The 22,999-nt window shown below is 39.1% G+C and overlaps 2 protein-coding genes across 4 annotated transcripts; both read left to right on the top strand.

Annotated features, from left to right (window-relative positions):
• The first annotated feature begins 3 nt into the window (after positions 1-3).
• On the top strand, positions 4-6,121 carry LOC109627558 (nicotinate-nucleotide pyrophosphorylase [carboxylating]). Of its 3 annotated transcripts, XM_020084151.2 has the most exons (6): positions 148-281; positions 1,833-1,881; positions 2,838-3,091; positions 4,929-5,239; positions 5,620-5,751; positions 5,879-6,121. In XM_020084151.2, the coding sequence occupies exons 3-6, from the start codon at positions 2,839-2,841 to the stop codon at positions 6,083-6,085; spliced, it is 903 nt and encodes a 300-aa protein (XP_019939710.1). In that variant the 5' UTR covers positions 148-281; positions 1,833-1,881; position 2,838; the 3' UTR covers positions 6,086-6,121. The 3 variants fall into 3 exon arrangements, with proteins under 3 accessions (XP_069386730.1, XP_019939710.1, XP_019939709.1); XM_069530629.1 differs by lacking the exon at positions 1,833-1,881 and having other exon boundaries at positions 4-281; XM_020084150.2 differs by lacking the exon at positions 148-281 and having other exon boundaries at positions 1,753-1,881.
• An 894-nt stretch (positions 6,122-7,015) lies between these two features.
• On the top strand, positions 7,016-22,768 carry zmp:0000001082 (integrin alpha-M). Its single transcript, XM_020084147.2, has 31 exons — positions 7,016-7,208; positions 8,461-8,578; positions 8,859-8,950; positions 9,111-9,193; positions 9,286-9,400; positions 9,498-9,628; positions 9,743-9,885; positions 10,125-10,275; positions 11,909-12,044; positions 12,141-12,214; positions 12,466-12,583; positions 12,762-12,904; positions 13,420-13,566; positions 13,671-13,868; positions 14,910-15,040; positions 15,486-15,643; positions 15,737-15,900; positions 16,365-16,481; positions 16,853-16,923; positions 17,010-17,151; positions 18,269-18,367; positions 18,478-18,557; positions 19,396-19,476; positions 19,586-19,658; positions 20,123-20,230; positions 20,327-20,365; positions 20,448-20,570; positions 20,672-20,785; positions 20,879-20,950; positions 21,026-21,136; positions 21,295-22,768. The coding sequence occupies exons 1-31, from the start codon at positions 7,160-7,162 to the stop codon at positions 21,511-21,513; spliced, it is 3,600 nt and encodes a 1,199-aa protein (XP_019939706.2). The 5' UTR covers positions 7,016-7,159; the 3' UTR covers positions 21,514-22,768.
• Positions 22,769-22,999: the final 231 nt, after the last annotated feature.

The following is a 22,999-nucleotide window of genomic DNA, read 5'->3' as shown; positions in this document are numbered from 1 at the left end:
TGGAGGAAGCCTCTGCTCGCGTTCGTGGGCGTCGGGAGCGCGCAAAGTCGAGCAGGGGCAGGCCGTGTGACGTCACCGCTGTTGTTGTGTAGCGGAGCCTGACAGGAAATGCTGAAAAAGTCACGGTGCACAGAGCAGGTCACTTCCTGTCTTTGTGCTCCTCACAACCATGTTGACAGAAAACCCAAGACCCTGAAGAACCCATACTTCTATCACACTCAGACACAGGAGGATAGGAGCAGTAACAGTACCCTCTCTACAAACTGTAACCGGCCTAAATTGTAAGGATGATCTTATCAGAGACTAATTACATTGTCTGTAAGCCATTAATTAGAAGAAACTTTTGTGTCACAATGTTGGGGGGAATGGGTGGTGAGTCATTATTAGCCCTATTTATATAGGCATTCATAGTCTGCACTTATTTTAACAGGCTTTATCTTATTTGTTGAATTCCTCTTCACATCCTGATAGCCATAGATAAATAAAGTCACCTGAAAAGATAAAGAAGGAAAAAGGACCATGTCTGTGGACATCGCAGGACTGTAATACACAATGGTTTATTGCTGGTGTACCTGTCTGTCACTAACTGACCTGCCTGCTATGCACCCTGTCCATGGTTACTGCCAGACCAGAGAGACATGCACCAGAGTGACATGCATCAGAAGTATGCACCAGAGAGACATGCACCAGAGAGACATGCACCAGAGTGACATGCACCAGAGTGACATGCACCACATACAGCAGAGACACCAGAAATGAGCGAGCCATGAGTCAGCTTCTAGCACTGTTTGCAGGGCGTAGCTTTGACGAAAAGACTGATGGGAGGTGGTGGGCTGTGTGGAATGTATATTGTTGCGTGCTCTTGCTAGCTTTTCCAGGTTTACCAAACCTTGCTTTAATAAATCATTCATTAGGGGTTGTAGGTTTATCTGCCCAATAGTGTAACTTATAACCAAATAATTCTTATAACAATGCAATAAACCTGCAATGTAAACCATAATAAGTTGTTACAGTTTAGATTCTCTAGCTTTTTTTTCAAAAAAGTTGCAGGTCAAATGGTCAGTTGGAAACCTTTCCTAATTGATTATAGAGCTTAAAAGCCAACAAAGCTGTCCTACTGTCAACCCAAAAAGGTATTATTATATTGTTGTTGTTGTTAATGAATAGAGGTGATTTGCAAAGTATTTAACAATTTATTTATCTTTAATAAAGTCACAAGTTACACATTAAAAACCATTTATAAATGGTGCCTGATTCCTCCTGGAATATTAAAGGATCTGACAATCTGATGTAAAATTTTAACCTTCAATATAAAGGATGTGTATATACAAGTTTCTCCACAGACCACAGTTAGCCACACCATTTTCTATAAAGGGGCCATTTTTGATTTTTTTCACCCAAAGGTAAATACTTGCAATGTGAGTTCTACCAGTTCGTCTCCCCCTGACTGTCTACAGTCTATAAAGTTACCACCGGTGCTTAAAAGCCTGAAGTCTGTGGGGATAAAATCGATGACAGCCACCATTACTTTAGGGCATACAATGAAAACTCACTGGTGTGAAGCAAATAAAAAAAGGAAAAGAAAAAGGGAAGAGTATAGTTTTGTATGCACAATGCCACGAATAAAAAACTATATACAGTATTTACTTCACCAAATCACTAGTTTGTGAGACAAGCGAGTTTTTCAGTTTCAGTCTGTGAGTTAATGTCAATCAGCCTCGGTCACAACAATCAATCTTAAGCCTTGTGTTAGCTCTCAGCTTGTAAACATTCCAACATGGACATGGGGGCAAATTCCACATCACATTTTTGCTCTGGCTCCGTGTGCACAGTGCTACAACTCCACTGTTACCAACAGAAAGAGGAAGGCCCCTGATGGAAGTAAGTAACTCTAATCATTTGTATTTATTAGTGCTGGCCCAATCTTGGACCAGTTGTCCAACCATGGCAGAATATGCAGTTGTGATAATGTCTATTTGAGAGTATTGTTGTAGAAGCAGTGGATTCTTCAGCATATGTAGAACAACATGACAAACAAGGGGACAAACTAACATTAGGTTTCTTAGTAAAGTGCTGGTCCACCATGAATCATATAGAACAGCTTCAGTGGCGGGATTAACAGCTTTTCTCCAGAGGTTATTCCCTCAGTTGTAAATGTGATTAGTTGGACAATGCTGTCAAACACATCACTCCAATATCTCCCACAGTTGTTAAATTGGGTTGTAATCTCAGAGTCCTAATCGTCTGTTAAAAAAAAAAATTTATATTCACTCACTTCACTCAAGGTTTTCTTTATCGACTTTGGAGGACTGTAAAAAAAAACATGGTGGCCCCCGTAGAGAAGACCCGCTCCCAAAGTAAATGTAAAGTTTTTAAATATAATGGGTCCATTATCAGGTAAAGCAAACAACAATTGGGACAATTTAGATAAAACACGTGAAAACAACACTAGGATTATTTTTTATTCAATTTATTCCAATAGATCCTTTCACCTAAATCATACACCCCGAACCTCTATTTTGTCACTTAATGAATAAGTATAATTAAAGTGATTAACTGAAAGTACTCTACAGTATGAAAATCATATCATCATACTAATGAAGCTGCCTCTCAAGTGTGCAGTCTGTTACAGTGTATTATTTGCCCTTGTGATCATTCTCTTCTGGATTTGAATAATTCAAATCTATCATGAAACATCTACACACTCGTGGCCTGGCATTCTCAGTGACAGTCACAAGAAGGCCCTCTGAAGGTTATGAGGTGTCGTTATCAGTTTATATGTTTGAACTTTCATGTCAACCAGAAACAAATTTGTCTCCATAAAACTCCTGTTTCAGAATGTCTCTCCCCAAACACATGGCAGCTCACTCGATCCCACCTCACACTCTGGCCCAGCTGGCACGAGAGTGGCTGGCAGAGGATACACCCAACTTTGACCCTGCAGGGGTGTGTGTGGGGTCACAGGAGGTGGAGGCCAGGCTGCTGTGTAAGATGCCACACAGCATTCTGGCGGGGAGTCCCTTCTTCACAGCCGTGTTCACTGAGGTTGGCTGCACTGTGGACTGGATTTATCGGGAAGGGGCCAAGATTGGTAGGAACAGTACACTTTCTTCAATATGTGACCAGTTTATCAGGGATTTAAACTGCTCTGACAGTGTTTCTACTCATTATACACAAAGGGAAGCAGAGACCAGGTGTCACAGGTTAAAGAAAATTAGTTTTAAAGTAATATTGATCGATCCTTTACTTGTCCATCAAGGGTCACAGGGATGCTGGAGCCAATCCCCAGAGAAACTGGGCGAGAGGCAGTGTGCACCCTGGATGAGGTGTCAGGGTGTTGCTAGTCGATCACAGGGCCAACATGTAGAAGGCTGTATCCTGTCAAAAGCTGTTTTTGAATAAAGTATTTTTCTACCGATATATTAGAATACAAACAATAAATATGATATGTGTTAAGAAATTATTTTCCAAGCTTTTCCAAGCAATGTGCTTGAACAAGGAAAATATTTCAAGGTAAATATAATGATGTGTGTCTTTGCTCAAAGCTATAGAGCTTAAAGTAAATAAGGAATTGATTAAATGTGAATCCTGAGGCTACACACCTGCAGGAGCCAGGGTTCGATTCCAGCCTGTGTCTGTCATCCCCCGCTCTCTCTGCCCCCTTTCACCACAGGTCTGTCCTGTCATAATAAAAGCCAAAAAAGAAATATGCTTTAAAAGGTGCACCTTACTGAATCAGAAATTAAATTGGCCACTCTGTGTAAATGTTTCCCCTTTTATGGCCCCTGCTTTGGAAAAATCCTAGATCCACCATTGTGTTGTGATATCAAAATTCAGTATGTCTCACATACCTGGTCAATCAGGGAGTGTGCTGGCATTCAAGGGAAGACGTGGCTTACAACACTAAAACTCAATCATCCAAACCAAAAAGCTGATCCCAGTACATTACAAGAAATAAGTAGCTCAAATAAACACCTGAAAATAACTCTTGCCACAGCCTGAGGGATGAGGAGCAGAGTCTCTTGCAGGCGGAGGGTTTGTCTGCTTCATTTCAGAGGAGTGTGAAGGAGCTGCACACTGTTTGGTCTGATCAGGCTTCAGGTACACTGATCTTTGAAGGTGGCCCAGCTAACCCAGCTAGATAGATCTCTAGAGGGGAAACTTCTTTGTTGTTGTTGACCTGTCCATGCACAATAAGAAAAAAATTGCTTTGGTATTACTTCCACTTGTTGTCTGCACTGAGCTAACACTAGAATAATTAACACATACGTGCATCACAAGGATATCATTGGAGCCCAGGAGCCTGTCCAGCCAATAAATTGAAAAGACAATTGAGATTTGATGCTCCTAAAAATGAGACTGATAAAATAGGTAATGCATAAAATAAATAATGTTAAAATGACAGACCAATATCTCAACTGAAAAATAGTCTGAATGCTTGTCTGTTCTCCCTCTGAATTCTTTTTTATTATAAACTGGTCAGAAAAGTAATTATGAAGCCAGCCCTTTCAATGAAAGGTATTTACACAAGTAGATCAGTTAATTAGGTCAGCTTATCGAGAAAACGTGTGGTTTTGAGCAGAGCTTTTCACAGTCACAGACATTGTTTTCCTCTCTCTCAGATCAAAGATGAATATTTGACTCCTGAACACAGATATGTGGACAACGCTGTATTTTTAACAAATCATTTTACAGGATTGTTTCATATTGGTTGCTATGCCACAGTCTATCTCTGCACCCCCCCTTATGGTTACACGTATGCTTAGTTAAGAAATACTGATTTAGAGAACCCACGTCCTGCTTGCTCATTGTAACGTGACAGATTTCATTAAAAAAGAAGGTTTATGTCAGTCTGTCAGTATGTTCACTTGATATCTTGCTTTCCGCCATTAGATCTCAGTCCTCCTGTGTCCTCTGTTTAACCACAGGCCCAGATGCTGTCACATTGACTGCTGTGGTGAGAGGGCCGGCAAGGTGCCTCCTACTTGGGGAAAGGCCAGCTCTCAACTGCCTGGCCCGGGCCTCTGGGATCGCCACTCGCTGTTCTCAGCTCCAGGCTATGGCAACGGCAGGAGGATGGCATGGAGAGGTCGCTGGCACACGCAAGACCACCCCGGGCTTCCGTCTGGTGGAGAAGTACGCCATGCTGGTTGGCGGCGTGTCCATGCACCGACAGGACCTGAGTGGAATGGTGATGCTGAAGGACAACCATGTCTGGGCGTCAGGAAGTATCACAGAGGTGCACAGCAGAAGCAAAGATCCAGTTAATATGAAAATGTGTCTTCCTATAGTTTCAAAGCAAATATGTTTTGTTTCATAGCCCCACTTTTAAAAAATACCAAAACCAAAAATTTGGAGTTGTGTTTCAGGATCCATATATTCTGATGAAAGTATTGCTTCTACATATCTTAAGCCATTGTTTGTTCACACTGATTCACAAGCAATTTTAAAACCTCAAATACTTCAGATGTAAGTTAAATTCAAATAATCAATATTTAAAAACAAGCAATTCATGTTTTGTGGTCAAAAGTGGATCAAAAAATTATTCATTAGTGGTTAAAGTTAGCAATGGAGATGAAAAACATATCACAAGAAGACAACACCCTGTTTGTTGTGCAGGCGGTGAGAGCTGCCCGCTCAGTGTGTGGCTTCAGCAGTAAGATCGAGGTGGAGTGTCGCTCTGCAGACGAGGGCAGGGAGGCAGCTGCAGCAGGAGCAGACATTGTTATGCTGGACAACTTTCAAGCTCAGGTAGAGAACGTAAAAACAACACAATCTAAAGTCAGTCTTCATTGTCGTTGCTCGGTCTCCACTCACTCTGTCACTTTGCTCCACATGAAACAACACTACCCTGCCCCACCCTGTATCTCACCGACAGGAGCTCCATGTTGCAGCTCGAGCCCTGAAGATGGAGTTCCCAGCTCTACTGACAGAAGCCAGTGGAGGAATTACTCCAGAAAACTTAGCTTTGTATTTCTCTTCACACGTGGACATCATTTCCCTGGGCTGTATAACACAGGGCTGTCCTGTTGTGGACTTTTCTCTGAAGGTTCAAAATCCTGGTGCTCACTCTAGGACATTGTAAGAGTTTGCTCTGATAAATAAAGAGGATCATTTTTAATGTGTTCATATATTTTTCCAGCTGCACAGTGGTTTAAAGTTGCCAAAGATTAAGAAGAATGTGCATTCTGTTTCCTGATTTGTCAAGCCATGCAGACAGTTTCGTAATTTTTACTCATTTTTGGGTAATCCAAAAAACGTTTTCATACTGTGGTATTGCTAATTCACTTTCTTTACTCGGGGAAAAATACAACATGGTATTAGTATTTTGCAGGGGCAGATCCAGAGATGGCACCAGGGGGCACTGGCCCCAGGCAAAATCTAACTGGCACAGTCCTGACAGGAGTCTTTTTTTAAAAAGAGCTTTTATTTTCTAAGCTCTTTTGAAGAACACAATTTGCTTGAACAATGAATAATTATCAAAATATATTGAATGATGTGTGACAAAAACCAAAAATGGTGGCCCCTTTATGAACCCTGATCTAGAAAAAATAATCAATGGTATTGTTATCTTGTGGCAACCACATTAAACTATACAGTAACTGTCACTAAACAACATTTCCCTCTTAACTTTATTAGATGAAAATGTGGTATGCAAAGAAAATATTCAAATTCAATGGTTCTCAAATTTCTACTAAGTATAGAGCTTGTCTTACAGTAATACATTTTGTCACATTCCACCAAAGCATTTATTTAATACTTCTTCCACCACTGGAAGTTAACCAGTACAACTTCTCTGCATTCATGTGGTGATTTACTTATCACAGCAAGATTCTCACAAGTTCTAATTGTAACATCATCATCTTTCCTGTTTTTTGGACCTGTTTATAGATGTAAGATGTAAATCCCTCCTGTTATGAGGCTCTATGAATAACCACCAGTTTCCTTTATCTTTTTCCTGTAACAATGAGTGAGAAATAAAGGATTTCAGAGTCACAAGTGTAAAGGGGAAGTGTGAGGGAAGAGATACATTTTGCTGAGAGCATTGCTGTGAGACAAGTTTCACAACCACCTGGTACTGAAACGCCCTTATTTGAAAAGCACACAGGAAGTGTTGCACACATAAATGTCAAGAAGCTTGAGAAGAGTGAGGTGAAAGATGCAAGACCAGCGTCATATTGTCTTGCTCACCTACATGGTGGTGCTAGGTAAGAAAATAATATTTCCTACATTTATCAGACAGAATTTCTCCTCGAGATAGAGGTGGTTTATGTTCTATGTGAGTTTGGGAGAAAATACATGTGTATTTGAGGTGTTGAGGATTAGAACAAAAATGACCAAAAATGCTTATAAGTTGCAAAACCTAATAAATTGACTCTTTCAACTTGAATATTTGTTGCTGAGCAGATATATTTGCGTGCAATGGCTTTTCAGAGCTTTTACAAAATAGGTGCCTGCTGCTGTTCTTGAAATTGACATTGATGAGAACTGTGAGAGAGAACACAACAGTAGAGCAGCAGGGTGTGAATTCTCTGTGAGTTTGTTTATGACACCTCTCAATTTCTACATAGTCATTTGATCTAAAAAATATAAAGATGATTAGTACAGCTTCAAGCAAACATAAATAGACAAGCAAAACATTTTTTTATTTATTTTCAATTTGTTGTCCCCTTGCATTTTATATACTTTTAACATTTGCAATATTCATATCCTTTCAAATCAGTGCTGCTTGTGAACAGTGCAATCAAGGTGTAATATCACATCAAGGTCAACAACTGGAAGCCTTGAGGAGAAGAAAGTTGTTTTTTTTGCTTTTCATGCTGTGAACGTAATTTTTCAAATCAGTGAATCTACAGGAGGTGCATGTGTGAAAAATGATCAAAAAGCTAAAATGATGCCAGTGTCAATTTGGCTGAAGATCAGTTTGAAAGTGAAAATGAACAGTCAATTTTTAAGTTGCGTAGAGGGTCATTTTAGGCAACGAGTTTGGACAAGAAAGAAGAAGTAGAAGATAAAAATGTCTTTTTCTGCCACATCACTATGATATTCTTAATACTGAAACTGTAATATTAGAGAGCATCACTATGTTATATACATACAATATATAAACTATATCAATCATGAATATGCGTAAGAGCATTAAGTTGGACGAAAACCATTTGCCTCATATGCACTTTAGCCTCATTTGACTTTCTAACTACTTTTTTTTTTAATTATCTGAAAAATGAATTGTGTAGAAACACTGTTGACCCATTGTAGATCAATGTATTCTTAACAGGTGTAGTGTTGATGCTTGACAAAGTTCAAATATAACTTTTTTAAACCTTCATATTGTCTCTGAAACAGTAATTATAGTCTCTTCTGAAATTCTCATGATCCCTTTTCATTTCAAATTAATTTAGCCACCGTTCTGATTAAAACTTGCGAGAAAATAAACAAGTTTTTTTATTTTTATTGCAGCCACCCCTCTTTCTTTGGCTTTCAACATTGATACAACAAATCCAGATGTCTATGCTGGTGAACAGAAAGATTTCTTTGGCTACAAAGTGCTTCAGTTCATGTCTGGCACAGACAAAGGGTACGTGTGCATTTTTAACTTTGAGTTTCAGTTGATTATAACTGTTGCTAAAAATGTCATAATCAGTACTCATGAAGTAGATGTGGAAAATAAATGAGGTTTACATCTTCTGCAGAGGTGTGAAAAAATGTAACTGATTGAATGATGCATCCTGATCTTGCTCTTCATCACAAAAGCATGACCTCACATCCTGCTTCACATATAGAGCATTTCCTTTGAGCTGAAATGTTGTTGCTTGTGCCATTTTGACTACTTCAATGGTTGCTCACCTCATTCTCAGGGTAATTGTCACGGCGCCGCTGAAGCTCAATGGATCTGGAGGAGTATGCAGACAGGTCAAAAACCAAAACACCCAGTGTTTCAATGCTGAAGGTATATAAATACCTATGTTGAATACAGTCAATGTTACACAATTAACCACACACAGATAAAGTTTCCTTCTCAACAATACATAAAGCATAAAATAGAGACTTGATGGTGTAGCTGAAATGCTTTGCATTATTCTTGTACTAATTAAATGCTACTGTTTCAGACATTACTGTGAAAAATAGAACTTTACCAGTGAAGCTCCTCGGCCTGTCAATCGCTGCAGACTCCACAAGCTCCCAGTTCTTTGTAAGCAAATCACAAAGGCCAATACTTTGATAAAACCAAAACAAATCAATGTGATGAATCTGAATTCCTTTACCTCTCATGTTTGGACTTAGGTTTGCAGCCCAAGTGTAGCCCATGAATGCAATGAGAACTCCTATCTAAACAGTGTGTGTTACAAGATGACTGATCGTCTTCACAAAATCTCCTCTTTCACTCCTGCTTTCGAAGGTGAGAGATGATAAAAGACTGGAAAAGTCTCACATCTTGTTCTTCTTGCATGTTTTTGTCCAAACAAACTTTTGTTATTCTGTATATTTCTTTTCAGAATGCACCAAAAAGACAGTGGACCTTGTCTTTCTTTTTGATGGATCAGGCAGTATGACCACAGCTGAGTTCAGCAAAAATAAAGATTTCATAGTGGATATAATGAAGAGCCTTAAGAACACATCAATCAAGGTCACTGCTCCACTGCAACATGAAAGAGTTCATGACTTTTATTTGTTGAATTATATAGAAATAGCAGTATGTTAAATTGTTGTATTGTGTTGTCTGTTTTATGTATTTTTCCAGTTCTCAGCAGTTCAGTTCTCCTCAACATTCAGGACGGTATTTACCTTCAACGACTATCAAGACGGAAGAGCTCTTGGTAAACTTCGGAAAGAAGCCCACATGAGGCAGCTCACCAACACACATGGAGCCCTCGCATTTGTGTTGTGAGTTCAGTGACATTAAACTTATAGGTTTCAAAATGACTCTTAGTTGGGATGTACAAGAAATGTTATTGACATTACTGTTGAGGGATATCAACGCTCGATAAAGAGCTGGTCCAATGATACATTAACATCATGAGCATGTTATTAAAGTTAGAATCGTTGATTTATTCATACTTATAGATTGGAGTTTTGTTTATTCTGAGCATTTGAAAAACTACATTGGTATTTGTTTGTTTCAGGAAAAATGTCTTCGAAGACCCAGATGTAGGTGCCTCTCCTGATGCAATTAAAGTTTTGGTGATAATCACAGATGGCGATCCCAGTGATACAAACGCAGATCTTATTATTGAAGAATATCAGAAGAAACAGATCATTCGCTTTGTCATTGGGGTAAGTTGTGATCTTATATGTTTTATTACTCGATTCTATTTGTATTACTAGTTCAGAGCCTGTATAGAATGTTCTGTTCTCTTGTCCTGTGTTAATGCTGCTGAGCTACTTCAGAATTCCTTGTCATTAGTGAGTCCTCCTCAAATAGTTCTACAATATACTGTCGATTTTAAATCAGTGCAGGGTGAAGATACATTTGTATTTATCCTGCCTGGTTTATGTGGAATGAACATTTTATAGTCAATGTTTTTCATAAAATGAAACAGAATTTAGATTTGCTACTGTTCATGTGTGTGGTTTGTATATAGGGTCAATTCGAGTAATATTTTTTATTCATTTTATTTTGACCTCTCCGACTTATTACGAAGAAAGAATGGAGCATGGCCATTTCAAAAAGGAGACCTTTAGTGTTGTTTGTGCCAAAAAAGAAAATCCTGCCTGAATTTGATAATCTGGGACATTTGTATTAGGATTAAAAAAATGCATATCAAGGTCAATATAACCCTTTTATTAAAAGAATTGTGAATATTTCTATTCTTCTATTCTATTAATTTTTCAATATATTAAAATTCGAGCAATCAATCCATTTTATTTCTGTGGCCCATATTCACCAACCACAATTGGTCTCAGAGGACATAAAAAGGTGCAATGTTTATACGTAAGACAATGTCTGACAGAGATGAAGAGAACAGCAATGACTTATTGCTAGTATATGTAAGTAGGCATATTGCATATCAAACAGTCTACTTGTAGTCTACCTCAGTAGTTTGCTATTGCTTTCTATTGGGGCTATTCATCAATCCCCCCACTGTCTTCTCCACGTGTTTTGTGAAGCCAATGGCTGCAGGTCAAACGCTCTTCTGTGCTTTTTTGGATCAAACAGTTTAAACAGACAGGTCCATAAATACATATTACATAGGAAATAACCAGACTCAAGTGTCCCTCATTACCTAAAGTCCCAGATCACCAATATTCACCTTAAATTAGAATGATTTACCTCACTGCTGTTACGTATGTCAGCTATTTCAGAGTTCTGTTGAGCACTTAATCTTCAGACTCAAGTTCACAACTTGTTAAACCACAAGCTCTGTAATTCAGCTTGATATAAAGCAACAATGTGCTGTCACTTTAAAGACTAACGCCTAAAGAGGAAGTGATTCAGTGAATGTTACTGCTATGACTGTTTGTTTCAGTTCAGCAAAATGATCTGGTGCTGTTGTTTATCAGAGGACTTACACCCTACCACATCTTCCTCTACTTAGAGGTTAGAGTGTTGAAATTGGTTCACAGGGTGAGGGCACACTGCCCATACTGACTGCTACAGAGTGCTGGTCCCCTGTTTATCCCATTTGTATTAATATTGAATGCATTGCATGTCAGAATTCTGCACATCACTTTCTGGAGACATTATCAATGCACCTGTCAGATTAGAGAGAAGATGTTAGCTCAACGGTTCACAGGATATGCACATCCACCCACAGACACATTCAGTTCATGGGACTGCTCTGTTCACTCCTACAGAGATGCACAATTGCGCTTCTCAGTGCAGAACTGAAATGTTCTACAGACCATCAGCCTGTGTGGTTTCTCTTTACCACCTCTGAATTAACATCAAACTGCATTCTGATTTCAGGTCAAAGACGTCATGCTAGAAAAATTCACAGCCATCGCTTCACAACCAACGGACAAATATGCCTTTAAAATTGAGGACTACAACGGACTGACGGGAATACTGGAGACGTTTCAAAAAAGGATTTTTAAAATGGAAGGTGATGTTGGATATTTTCTTTCCTCTTTATCTAACAATGTAACAAAAGCCATAGCCAGACACCAATACTAGTGAACTAGTTTGTTTCCATATGCAGGCTCCAGTGTGGCTCGGGGAGCAGACATGTTGGACGAAATGGCTCAGAGTGGATTCAGTGCTGCCTTCTATAACGTGAGTGAAGTCACTAATGTTTCCATTGACAGGGGCAGACAAACAGTGTGGTTAATTTCCTCCTATACAAAGCAGCTGCCTCGTTGAGGGACCACTGTTTACAATCCTCCATCGTTTTTCTGGATGAAACACGGTTCTCCACTGCCTCAGTGGACCAACCAGTTTGACAGCAGCAGTTCAGACAGTCGACACAGCACCCACTGGTAGCTCCACTCTGTGCTCTGACAAGACTTGCATTTTTCTGTTGACAGAAAACACTGATCCTGGGTGCAGTGGGCTCAAAGGACTGGTTGGGCTCTCTCCAAGAATTCCATGAAGGAAAAGAAACAAAAATTGAAGATCCACGCATGAAAAAGGACTCCTACATGGGTAAAGTCATTTACACATCATTAACATATCACCTGCCCCTTTATCAAAATAGGTTTATTTGGCAGGAGGTAAATGGCAATGGAACTGAGAGTTAAAATAGCGTTGTATTGTAAAGCACTGGGCTTCTTATAAAATGAACATTTGATTTGAGTGACATTTCCTGTTTTCACTGTTGCAGGATACTCTATTTCTCTTGGAAAGAAGGACAACGCTCCTTTTTACTTTGCGGGTGCACCAAGATTTGAGCACACGGGACAGGTCGTACTTTTCAGACGTGATGGTGGGGATTGGACCGCAGCCCAAACACTAAATGGTACCCAGGTAGGCATACTGTCTTGAAAAGGTATTTTATAATATGATTTATCAAAACGTAATTACATATTTTGCTTATAAACATGTCTATGGTCAGAGTGAAGTTAGAAAACTGATAAATCTACTAAATCTGCTTTTGGGGTAATTTCCCATAAAACTAGCTGTTCAATGAACAACAAGAATGTGTGGGTTTACTTTCACCTTGGAGACTAGAACCCTCATACATCAACTATGAAGAGACATCAGCTTTTACTATGCGAAGTTGCTCAGAAAGCTTCATTAAACAGGTGACCGGGCCCTGCTAGCTGTTTTTTTATTGAAGCAATCAGGGAGATCAGTTAATCACAATTACTTTGTATTTACAGATGCAGCAAAGTTGTGAGTAAATGTGTGAGAAAATGAAATGACAGAGCTCTTGGAAGCACATTACATGATTATCCTTAGTTTACTCAAATACATGCAGGTTTTTAAAAAATGCTTTGGCGAGTGCATGTTAAGACATTCTGTATGCCGCACATTTTCAGATTGGCTCCTACTTTGGTGCAGAGCTGAGCTCAGTAGATATCGACTCAGATGGTGACACTGACTTCCTTCTGGTGGGAGCTCCGCTGTTCTATCAGCCCCAGGAGAAGAGAGAAGGCCTGGTCTACGTCTACTCACTGTCTGAGAAGGTGGGGGCAGCGACAAAGCCTCCGGTTTACTGTGAGGCTTTTTACTTTCTTGCTTTACTTTTTTAATTGATGCACTTGTTTTCATGATGAATTGACTTCTACAGATGCAACTGGCAACTGTACTAAATGTGACAGCACCATCCATGGGCAGATTTGGCTCCACCATTTCCAGCCTTGCAGATATTAATGGAGATGGACTCCGAGACGTTGCTGTTGGAGCCCCCCTTGAGGATGAAAACAGAGGGGTTGTGTACATCTACCTTGGTGACAGACGCAATGGGATACGCAGCACTTTCAGCCAGGTGAGCTCGAGGAAAACTTGACATATTATATTTTTACTAACATGCTGTGGAAAGATTCATCAACCACACACCAACCAGTAGTGCATCAAGGAAACCCAGTGAATAAAGTAATAAGGTAAACCATAATTTCACCTGGTCGAATCCACCATGGGGACTTTAGTTGAATCTTCCTCATTTCCTGTCGTCTCCACACTGTCTGTCAAAAGTCTGTAAGAGTTAGACATATATGTATTTATTTTCAGAAGTGGCTTATGAATAAAACAAAAACTCACATCTTCTGAAGGACATGATTTATTTATTTCATCTATAACTTCTAAAACTTATGTGTCTCATCATGAGCATCTTACTTTAGTTCATTTCAAAGGTTTGAAAAGGATAGAATAAAATTAATTTGCAGGAAAAATCAGAAAATAATGAATCAACAAACATAAATATTAAGTAACATAAAGTAACATAGATCATTTTCTGTCCAAAAAGGAGTAGGAAGAAGATACATTCCTGTCCCACCCCTGTTCTACAAGATTACAAATACAAGTCCACTCTTCCCAGAGGGTCCATTTTGTTCACTTCATCGCTGTAGTGTTCTTACGTGCAACAAACATGCTTTCCATTTCTCTTCTTGATTTCTGTACCTCTCATAAATTATGTTTTTGGCAATCTTCCTTTTTGCTCTATGAGATTGGTGTCAGAATAACAATGTTTCAAATGAAATGTCCCTCTCAAGTTATAACATAACCCCCCTCTCTGTCCAAAAACACTTCTCGTATACCAGGTAGTAGATTATTTCTTGGTTTGTTCACTCTTTGTACTGAAATTCCACCAGATCCATCAGTTTCAATGCATGTGACTTTAAAAACAGATTATCAGATGTTTTTTGTAGTGAGCAGTAGCTGTGGCTTTGGCTGTATTGTGGTTTTATGGATGTTACCCCATCTGTCGAGCAGCATCTACCATCCGGTGTTTCCACCGCCTCTCTAATGAGTAACTTAGAATCTGTTTGCAAACTGTGCCCACTTTCAATTTTCTAAACTGTTATTACAGAGAATCATGGGACAGGAAATTAGTCCTGAGATGAGATTCTTTGGCCAGGCCATCGATGGGCGCATTGACCTCGGAGAGGAAGGACTCCCAGATATTGTGATTGGATCACAGGGCATGGCTGTTGTCTTGAGGTATGGATACTGTGTACGTTAAGAGTATGGCTAAGTCAGAATCAGATAAAAAGGGATGTTTTTTGGGATGTGCATGCTGTACACCCTGTCTTTCTATGGACAATTGCTAACAAATTCAGAAAGATCATAACGAGGCTCTACATCACAGAGCTTTACAAGCCCCTGAACCTTGAACATATGAATTGAATATTATAAATAAAAGAGATTACAATATGACATCTGTTAATAAACAAAGGCACAACATATCATGAAAATGTTAAGCTGATTTCAAAATAAAGGTCAGTTGGACTGAAGGCACTAATATCAACCTTCTCTTATACGACCTACCAAAATATGATTCTACTCTATGCACTAGTTTACCATTGTCCTTCAGATATAAGAGTCTAATAATAAATGTTACATTTTTTTATTAATTTAATCAATATTAATCTTTAATGTCTTTCAGGTCCAGTCCTGTCTTCAACGTCGTGGCACGTCTCTCTTTTCTACCTGAGGAAATAAGCACTGAGAGGTTTGACTGTGTGGACAACATAGATGAAGCTTTACCCATGGTGACCTTAACAGTCTGCTTTATAATGGAAGAAACTACTCAGAGCCACGACGGTAAGGACCGGAGCCAATGAACAGATTTATTAAGAGCTGTTAATGGTGCACACTATCAATGAGGTATTTTAATCTTGCTGTGTGTCTTTATAGATGTGATGAGCTCAGGACTGAACATCTCATACATAGTTAATGTGGATCCAACGAGACAAACTTACCGAGGTTTCTTTGAAAACAACAAGAAAGCCAGGAATCATACCTCTACCTGCAACCTGAGGGCTATTGAAACTTGCTTCAACCACTCTGTCTACATGCCAGTATGGAGAAATTCACTCATTTAAATGATCAAGATATATGAGTATTCTGTGTAAACAGTGTGAAAATATTCTTATACACGTCAAACGTCTTTCTGAGAAATGTATTTTGTGTAATTTACAAAAACAGTGGAAATATGAAAAGTAGGCTGTGCCAAATCATTCTAAGGGTAATGTGTGAGGGGTCCCTGCTCACTCATCCAAATTTGTTGTTTTGTTATTCAAGCTCAAATACTCACCAACCCACCTCCCCATGCAGCGACACCTTTTCTGTCACGTCATGATACATTTAGCTGATAATACTGGACCCTCAAGTCACATACCAGTAACACTAGCCGTCAAAATACTTGTACATTTGACTATATTTTTTTTATTTTCATGCTGAAATCAATTTCTAAAATGAAAAATCTCTGCTTTGTGAATATGTCTTCAACAATATGCAAATTACTTTTCTTCCTTTCTCATAGAAATGTGTGAAAGACACTTTATCACCCATCAACATCAAATTGAACTTTTCCCAAGTCCACAGTGAGAGTGCGGGTGCCGTCCTGAATGTGGACAGCAGAAGGACGGCCATGGTTGAGGTATGTGCACTGCAGATGGCTGCAGGCCGTCTTATGATGTTGTATCCTTACAGACTTTCTTTAAACAAGTTCCAAGCTGATCGATATCGATAAAAGCAAAATGTGATGTGGATTTCTTGAAAAAATCATGATGTAGATAAATGAGTGACTTAAACTTTCACACAAGCTTCTGCTGAGGAGGCAGAAACATCAACATATCTTTGTGGATTAATAACAAAACTTTATAGTTCCTCAATTAGATACATGAAACAAACATAAATGCAGAAACCATTTTTTTAACTGTTCAGGTTTGACTCTGAACTGAAAGATGTAGGGCAACCAATTGATTCTTGCTCGGTGTTTTCAAATAAGCAGCAATCTCTTTTTTACAGGTTCCCTTTGAAAAGCAATGTACAAACAATGACCACTGTGTTGCTGAACTCGAGGTGGATTTCAACTTCACGTACGTACTATATGTGACTAAACACAGTGCAGCAACTGTAATGTTGGCATCGTGCGACTAGTAAGAACATACTCTGTGTCTCCCAGGACCCCGACCTTATTGGTGGCAGAAGATAACTACTTCAACGTGTCTATAACACTGTCCAATCATGGTGATGACTCATACAACACCAGCCTCACAATGTACTATCCTCCAGGCCTCTCCTTCTCCAGGATGACTCTTGTAGAGGTGATGTAAACATGTCATTTCTTTATTCTTAATCAGGGATATTGTCCATCTTGTCCTATGTTCTAAAATGGGACAGCTTTTGACTCTGCTGACTGACAGTAGGTGTTCAGTTTAAAAAAGACAGAGGTAATGATGTCTGATCTTCTGAGCGAGCATCATGGCTTTCATAGTACTGCCATACAGCCCAGTAGCCAATCAGATTTATTTTTAGCTTCAGTGTACCCTCAAGTTATGAAGAAATTAACTATCAACTCTTCATTGCAGATAAACCAATCAGGATAAAGTTTTCTAACTTCACTCTGACCATAGACATGTTCAGCACACAAACAATAAATATCGACAGTATATTGTAGAACTGTTGGAGGAGGACTCACTAATGACCGGGAAGAAATCTGAAGAAGCTCCATCCACAGCATAAACACAGGCAGAGAGAACAGCCCATTCCGAACAGACAGGTTTAGAACAGGCACTGGACTGGCTCTTTACAAAGACATCAGATAGACAACACTGACACAGTCAAAGATGATGTCGCAATTTTTGCGTCTTTGTGTGTGGTTGATTCTTTTACCACACATGGACAATGCAAACAAAGGTAGCAAAATAAATATTTATTTGGTTAAAAAACTGTAACTGTTTGAGAAGCCGTACACATAGACAATAGATTGATTCCAAATTTTTCCAGTTATTCACCTTCACAATGATACTTGAACTGACATGATCATTTATATTAGATTTGGCCCCAAATGAATGATACTGATTATGAATAACATTAAAAAATAACTTTAAATCAATTTGAATTTGTCAAAACCTCCACTGCTAAATGCAGAAATACAACAAACAGGTCTGTTGCACTGTCACAGAGCACAAACAAAACAGAGGTTGTCTGGAGTTTGAAACCCTCACAGGATGTGTGGGTTGTCAGGGAGAACAAGTTTCACCCACAGAACCCAGCACTGCCAGCAAAGGCTGTTTGAACCCAGTCTTTGTTTAAACATAAATGAAAGTTCAAACTTAAATCAACTAGACTTCTAATTTACAGTCAAGGGTCGTGCAAGTATCACAGCATTGTATTTATATGTAAAGCTCATCCAGCTTTTTGCATGTTTTTTTAACACAGGCATCGAGACCAACGCTGTACAGCTGTCATGACCTTGAAGGAGTGTATGACAGAACTGTGTGCGGTGTCAGCCTTCCTGTGTATCGTAGCAGATCTTCTGTGAGTGAAACTGCACCCACTTCACAGCAGACAGGAAGTGAAATAGTATAGATTATGAAACGACTTTGGCCTTTGAAAATGTTGTTGACCTCTTTCTTTTTTCTGTGAAGGCAAAGTTTATAACTTCTTTCTACATCATGACCGAGTACGAGTGGAATGACACAATCTCGATGACTGTTACCGGAAGAAGGTAGAGGCCTTGTAATGTAATCCAACACACTCCACGTTTTATTCATTTGATTTGATTTATTTGTAAAGCCCATATTCACAAATCACAATGTGCCTCATAGAGCTCAACAAGGTGTGACATCCTCCGTCCTTAAAGGTTCAGTGTGTAAGATCTAGGTGAAAGATGTTTTTTACATTAGTCCAGACTGAAAAAACTAAACACCTTTTGAGTTTTTATGACAACTGAAGGCTACCACAGTTTCTTTTTCATGTTTGGAAGGAGAGGGTGAGGTGAGGGGTGTTCAGCTGCAACATGCAACTTCAACACCAGATGTTACTAAATTCTACACATCATGTAGAACCCTCAATAAAAAAAACTATTACCAGAGGAAATCATTTAGAGACCCTGGAGAAAGCTGTATATGAGGGATTCTTTATAGGACGGACAGAAGTGCAATAGATGCCACATGTAACAGAGCACATCCAAATAACAACATTAACAATATTCCTGAGAAAAGATAGTGTCAAACATAAATGGAGAGGTGTGTCGAAGCTTAAAGTATTTATACGAGAGAAAATGTTTAACAGAGAAGAAGGGAGCCCCAATGACAATTGTAATGATAGAGGTTTTGCCAGTAATGGTGCTATACGTGAGTAGGTGTATTTTATATATCTAAGCCGACTCTTAAATATAGAGAAGGTGTCTGCCTCCCTAACTGAATCACAGAGGTGATTCCACAGCAGAGGAGCTTGATAGCTGAAAGCTCTGGCTCCTATTCCACTTTTAGAGACTTTATGGATTAGTTAGCCTGAATTCTTAAATACCAGTATTCTCACGAATTGCTTTGTTGCTTCCTCAGTGACAACACAAACATCACCAGGAACAATAACTTGACCAGAAGCATCCCAGTACAGTTTGACATTAAAATGGCAATAACAGTGTAAGTATGGCTGTCTAAATAAATCCCATTTTGTAATGGGAGCTTATTCGATTAATTTGATAAATGTATTTTTACAGCACACTGTAATTGTTTTGTGTTCTCTTTTCAGGAAAGAAGGCATCACATATCTGAACTTCACACCAGAAGAGCCTGCACCTCAAAAAATGGAGATTACATACAGGGTAAAAACTATCAAAGAAATGTGTCTTTCAATTTTCTCAACAAACATTCATCATGCAGCTGTTAAGACCCCCCCCCCCCCCCCTACTTTTTTTCTGGTAACAATACCACACATCTAACATACAACAATTGACTTACTGTTTAAAAAAACCTCTAGAGTAGTAACATATTCAAATCAGCCAATGATCAGCCAGACAGACACATGTATGTGCTGTGAATGTGCAAACCCAACAACCAACGGTCTAAGTTTTTGAGATGAGAAGTAGATTTATCTTCAAATCAATGAGCAGCTTGACAAATAAAACTTTTCTGACAGCCGTTACAGTCTACAACATAAGGTAAATGTACTATTTATATACAAGTATCATCAATCTTCTCATCTGACTTGACAGGAAAGTGAATATACACATTTCCCAAAATGTTGGACTGCTATTTTTAAATGGACCAACTGTCTCTCACCATCCAGATTGCTAATCCAGGATTTAAGGCTTTTCCTGTCAACGTGTCTCTGTCCTTCCCAACGAAACTGGCACATGACTTTGAAATGAAGGATCATCGAGTGTCTGTCCAGCAGGTAATTTGTTAACTACCACAACACTTCTTACTGATAATGCTGCTGCCTATGAAATGTCAAACTCTTAATACCCCCAATAACTTTCTCTCTTTTAAGAACAAAACTCACTGCAGCATCACTGACCTCAAACCAAATGTAAGTGAAACATATTCAGTGTCAAAATATTCTCAACAAACAAGAATCTACAAATCTGAAATGAACCACTGCTGTGTTACAGAACTGCCCGCTAGGTGACTGCACAATCATTGCATGTGACACATTCATCCTGGACAAGGAGTCAACCACTGAGTTCACATTGTCTGGAGAAGTACATTTTAAGGATCTCAAAGAACGATCCAAAGTATGTAGCAACAACTCACACTGACAGAATACACTCCACTTACAGTAAATCATTGAAAGTGGTGAATATATATATTTGATTAATGTATTCTTACATTGCAGAATATTGACTTTCTGAAACGATATACTGGAGACAGCGGGGAGGTGAAATTCCGAAGCATCATAGGGGTTGAATATGACGGGCAACAATACGTGCTGGATTCTCGTAAACAAGAGGTATGCTGATGTTTGACCACAGTCATGTCCTGTTAAAGATGCTGATTTAAATCTTTTCCATGATGCCTAATTTATCATATTTATTACCAACAGAGGAAAAATGGATTCATAAAGAAGCGGTCTCATGATGGTTCCTGGAAAGACAACGATCCAATCAAGAAATTGGTAAATTCAGTCTTTTTACACAGATTCACAGACTTTAGGCCCAGGAATCACTTTAAAAAACATTTCTGCCTACAGATTGAGGTTCGGGTTGAGTTCATAATTCCCCCCAATAAAGAGCTGATCATTTCAACAGGAGTTGGATTGGGATTGTTGTTACTCATCATAACCACAATCATCATGTGTAAGGTGAGAGGTCATTTCTTATTCCAAGTGGTCCCCAACTCCTGAAATACAAGTCACAGCCTTAAACCTTCATATTCAGAGCTGATGCTTGAATGTGAGTTACTGAATTCAGATTGAAATGATGTGATCTAATGATTTTTTTCCCTTGCTTCCAACACAAGCTTGGTTGCTTCAAGAGGAAGACGTATTGTGAAGAAGAGGTGAAGGATGCTGCTCTTCAGGCTGACAGTCACAAAGAGTATGACCTTCTCCCCGAAGGAGACAGCCAATCAAAGACTGAGGGCAAATCTGAACAACCATCAGAGGAAAAAATGATTCTGGTTGATGATAAGGGCAAAGACAGCATCGAGGCAGCTGAGAAAGAGGAAGGATCAGAGTAAACAAATCACATTTACATTCTAAAAGGATGCAGCATGTGCATCATAATTACGTAACAAAATCACTCAACATCCAGCTTTTCATTTTTGGAAATAGGCTTATTTGCTTCCTTGCTGAGAGTAGGATAAGAAGATACCACTCCAAATATGAAGCTGGAGTCACAAGATGGTGAGATTGGCTTTGCATATAGATTAGACACAAAGGGAGGTGGTCACCTGGCTCTGCTGAATGTGGCAAAATCAAATGATCCAAGTAAAGTCAAATATTTATCCATACAGTCCATATATCACGAATTTGCCTAAAAGTTATTTAGAGATGTGCAACAAATCCCACCTTCTGTCCTTAGAGACTCAAACCTGATAAATAAAAAAAGAACAAATGAAGGAAACCTGAAGAAGTGGAACTGGGGAGGGACCCCTCCTCCAGGACAGACTGACATGCAGTAGATGTCCTGTGTACAGAATACATTTTGTAAATACAAATGGAGAATATGATGCAAGAGGATGTTGACATGTCCATGCCACACGACCTCCTCGCCACTATGACCTGGAGAGGGCACAGACAGGCCAAGCACATCCTCAACACATAACCATCAGCTTCGACTCTCGCTCACTGATTAACTTATCTTATATCTTTTTATACAAAAACCTTTGCTCAGTCATCACTGAGACATCTACATATGGGACTTTAGTAACATCCTACAGACAAGATCCCCCACAGAGAAGTTAACCAACTTCGCAGCAACCGTGAGGAACTCTGTGACGCTGGACAGGAAACTGATCGAACACCAGAAGCATCAGATATGAGACTGCTGACAGACACCCCTCCATATATGACAGCCCTGTTATCATATTACTGATGTCCCATACCTGCAGTAGGTCGCATGATGACAATTGTGCAAAAGAAACCGAAATCATTTTTTTACAGATTTTTTTGTCAAATTATTCAAAGTTTTTACAGCGTCGTTATTACATGTAATACCATGTGCAAGTTTGAATTCCCGGTAGAGCCACACGAGGCCTGGTCACATGCTCCCTGTTTGTAGATTTGATGAGGGTGATGAGGGTGAGCAGCCTGGCCGAGGTGCGGTCTCTACTCATGTTTATTTACACTGTAAAATACTGTAACATTACCATCAGACAGCCTTAACTGTCTGTGATCTTCAGCACAGGTTCTATATCATTCTTTGTGCAGTGTCGTGCCTTAATATTGTTAAATTGTTATGCTATTAAAGTAAAAATAAAAAGTGAGACCAGATGTTTAACATGTGTCACTGTATGTTGTGTTGAGTTGTACAATTTTTTTTAAAGACACCAAACTACTGCCGACTAGCAAGCAACAATTTAAATAAGATTGATCTGTCCAGAAATAGCTTTTCCCAACAAGTGTGCGCACACTGCAACACTTACTATTCTTTAAAAGCATGAAATCATATAATGTAATACTAAGTTTGTACTTTCCATGCTGAGAAATCTTTGTGAGGAGAAT

This window comes from Paralichthys olivaceus, chromosome 8, assembly GCF_024713975.1.
Source record: "Paralichthys olivaceus isolate ysfri-2021 chromosome 8, ASM2471397v2, whole genome shotgun sequence".
In the NCBI taxonomy this organism is placed as follows: domain Eukaryota; kingdom Metazoa; phylum Chordata; class Actinopteri; order Pleuronectiformes; family Paralichthyidae; genus Paralichthys; species Paralichthys olivaceus.
The sequence above is the reverse complement of the archived record's forward strand: the minus strand, read 5'-3'. Positions and strand labels throughout refer to the sequence as shown.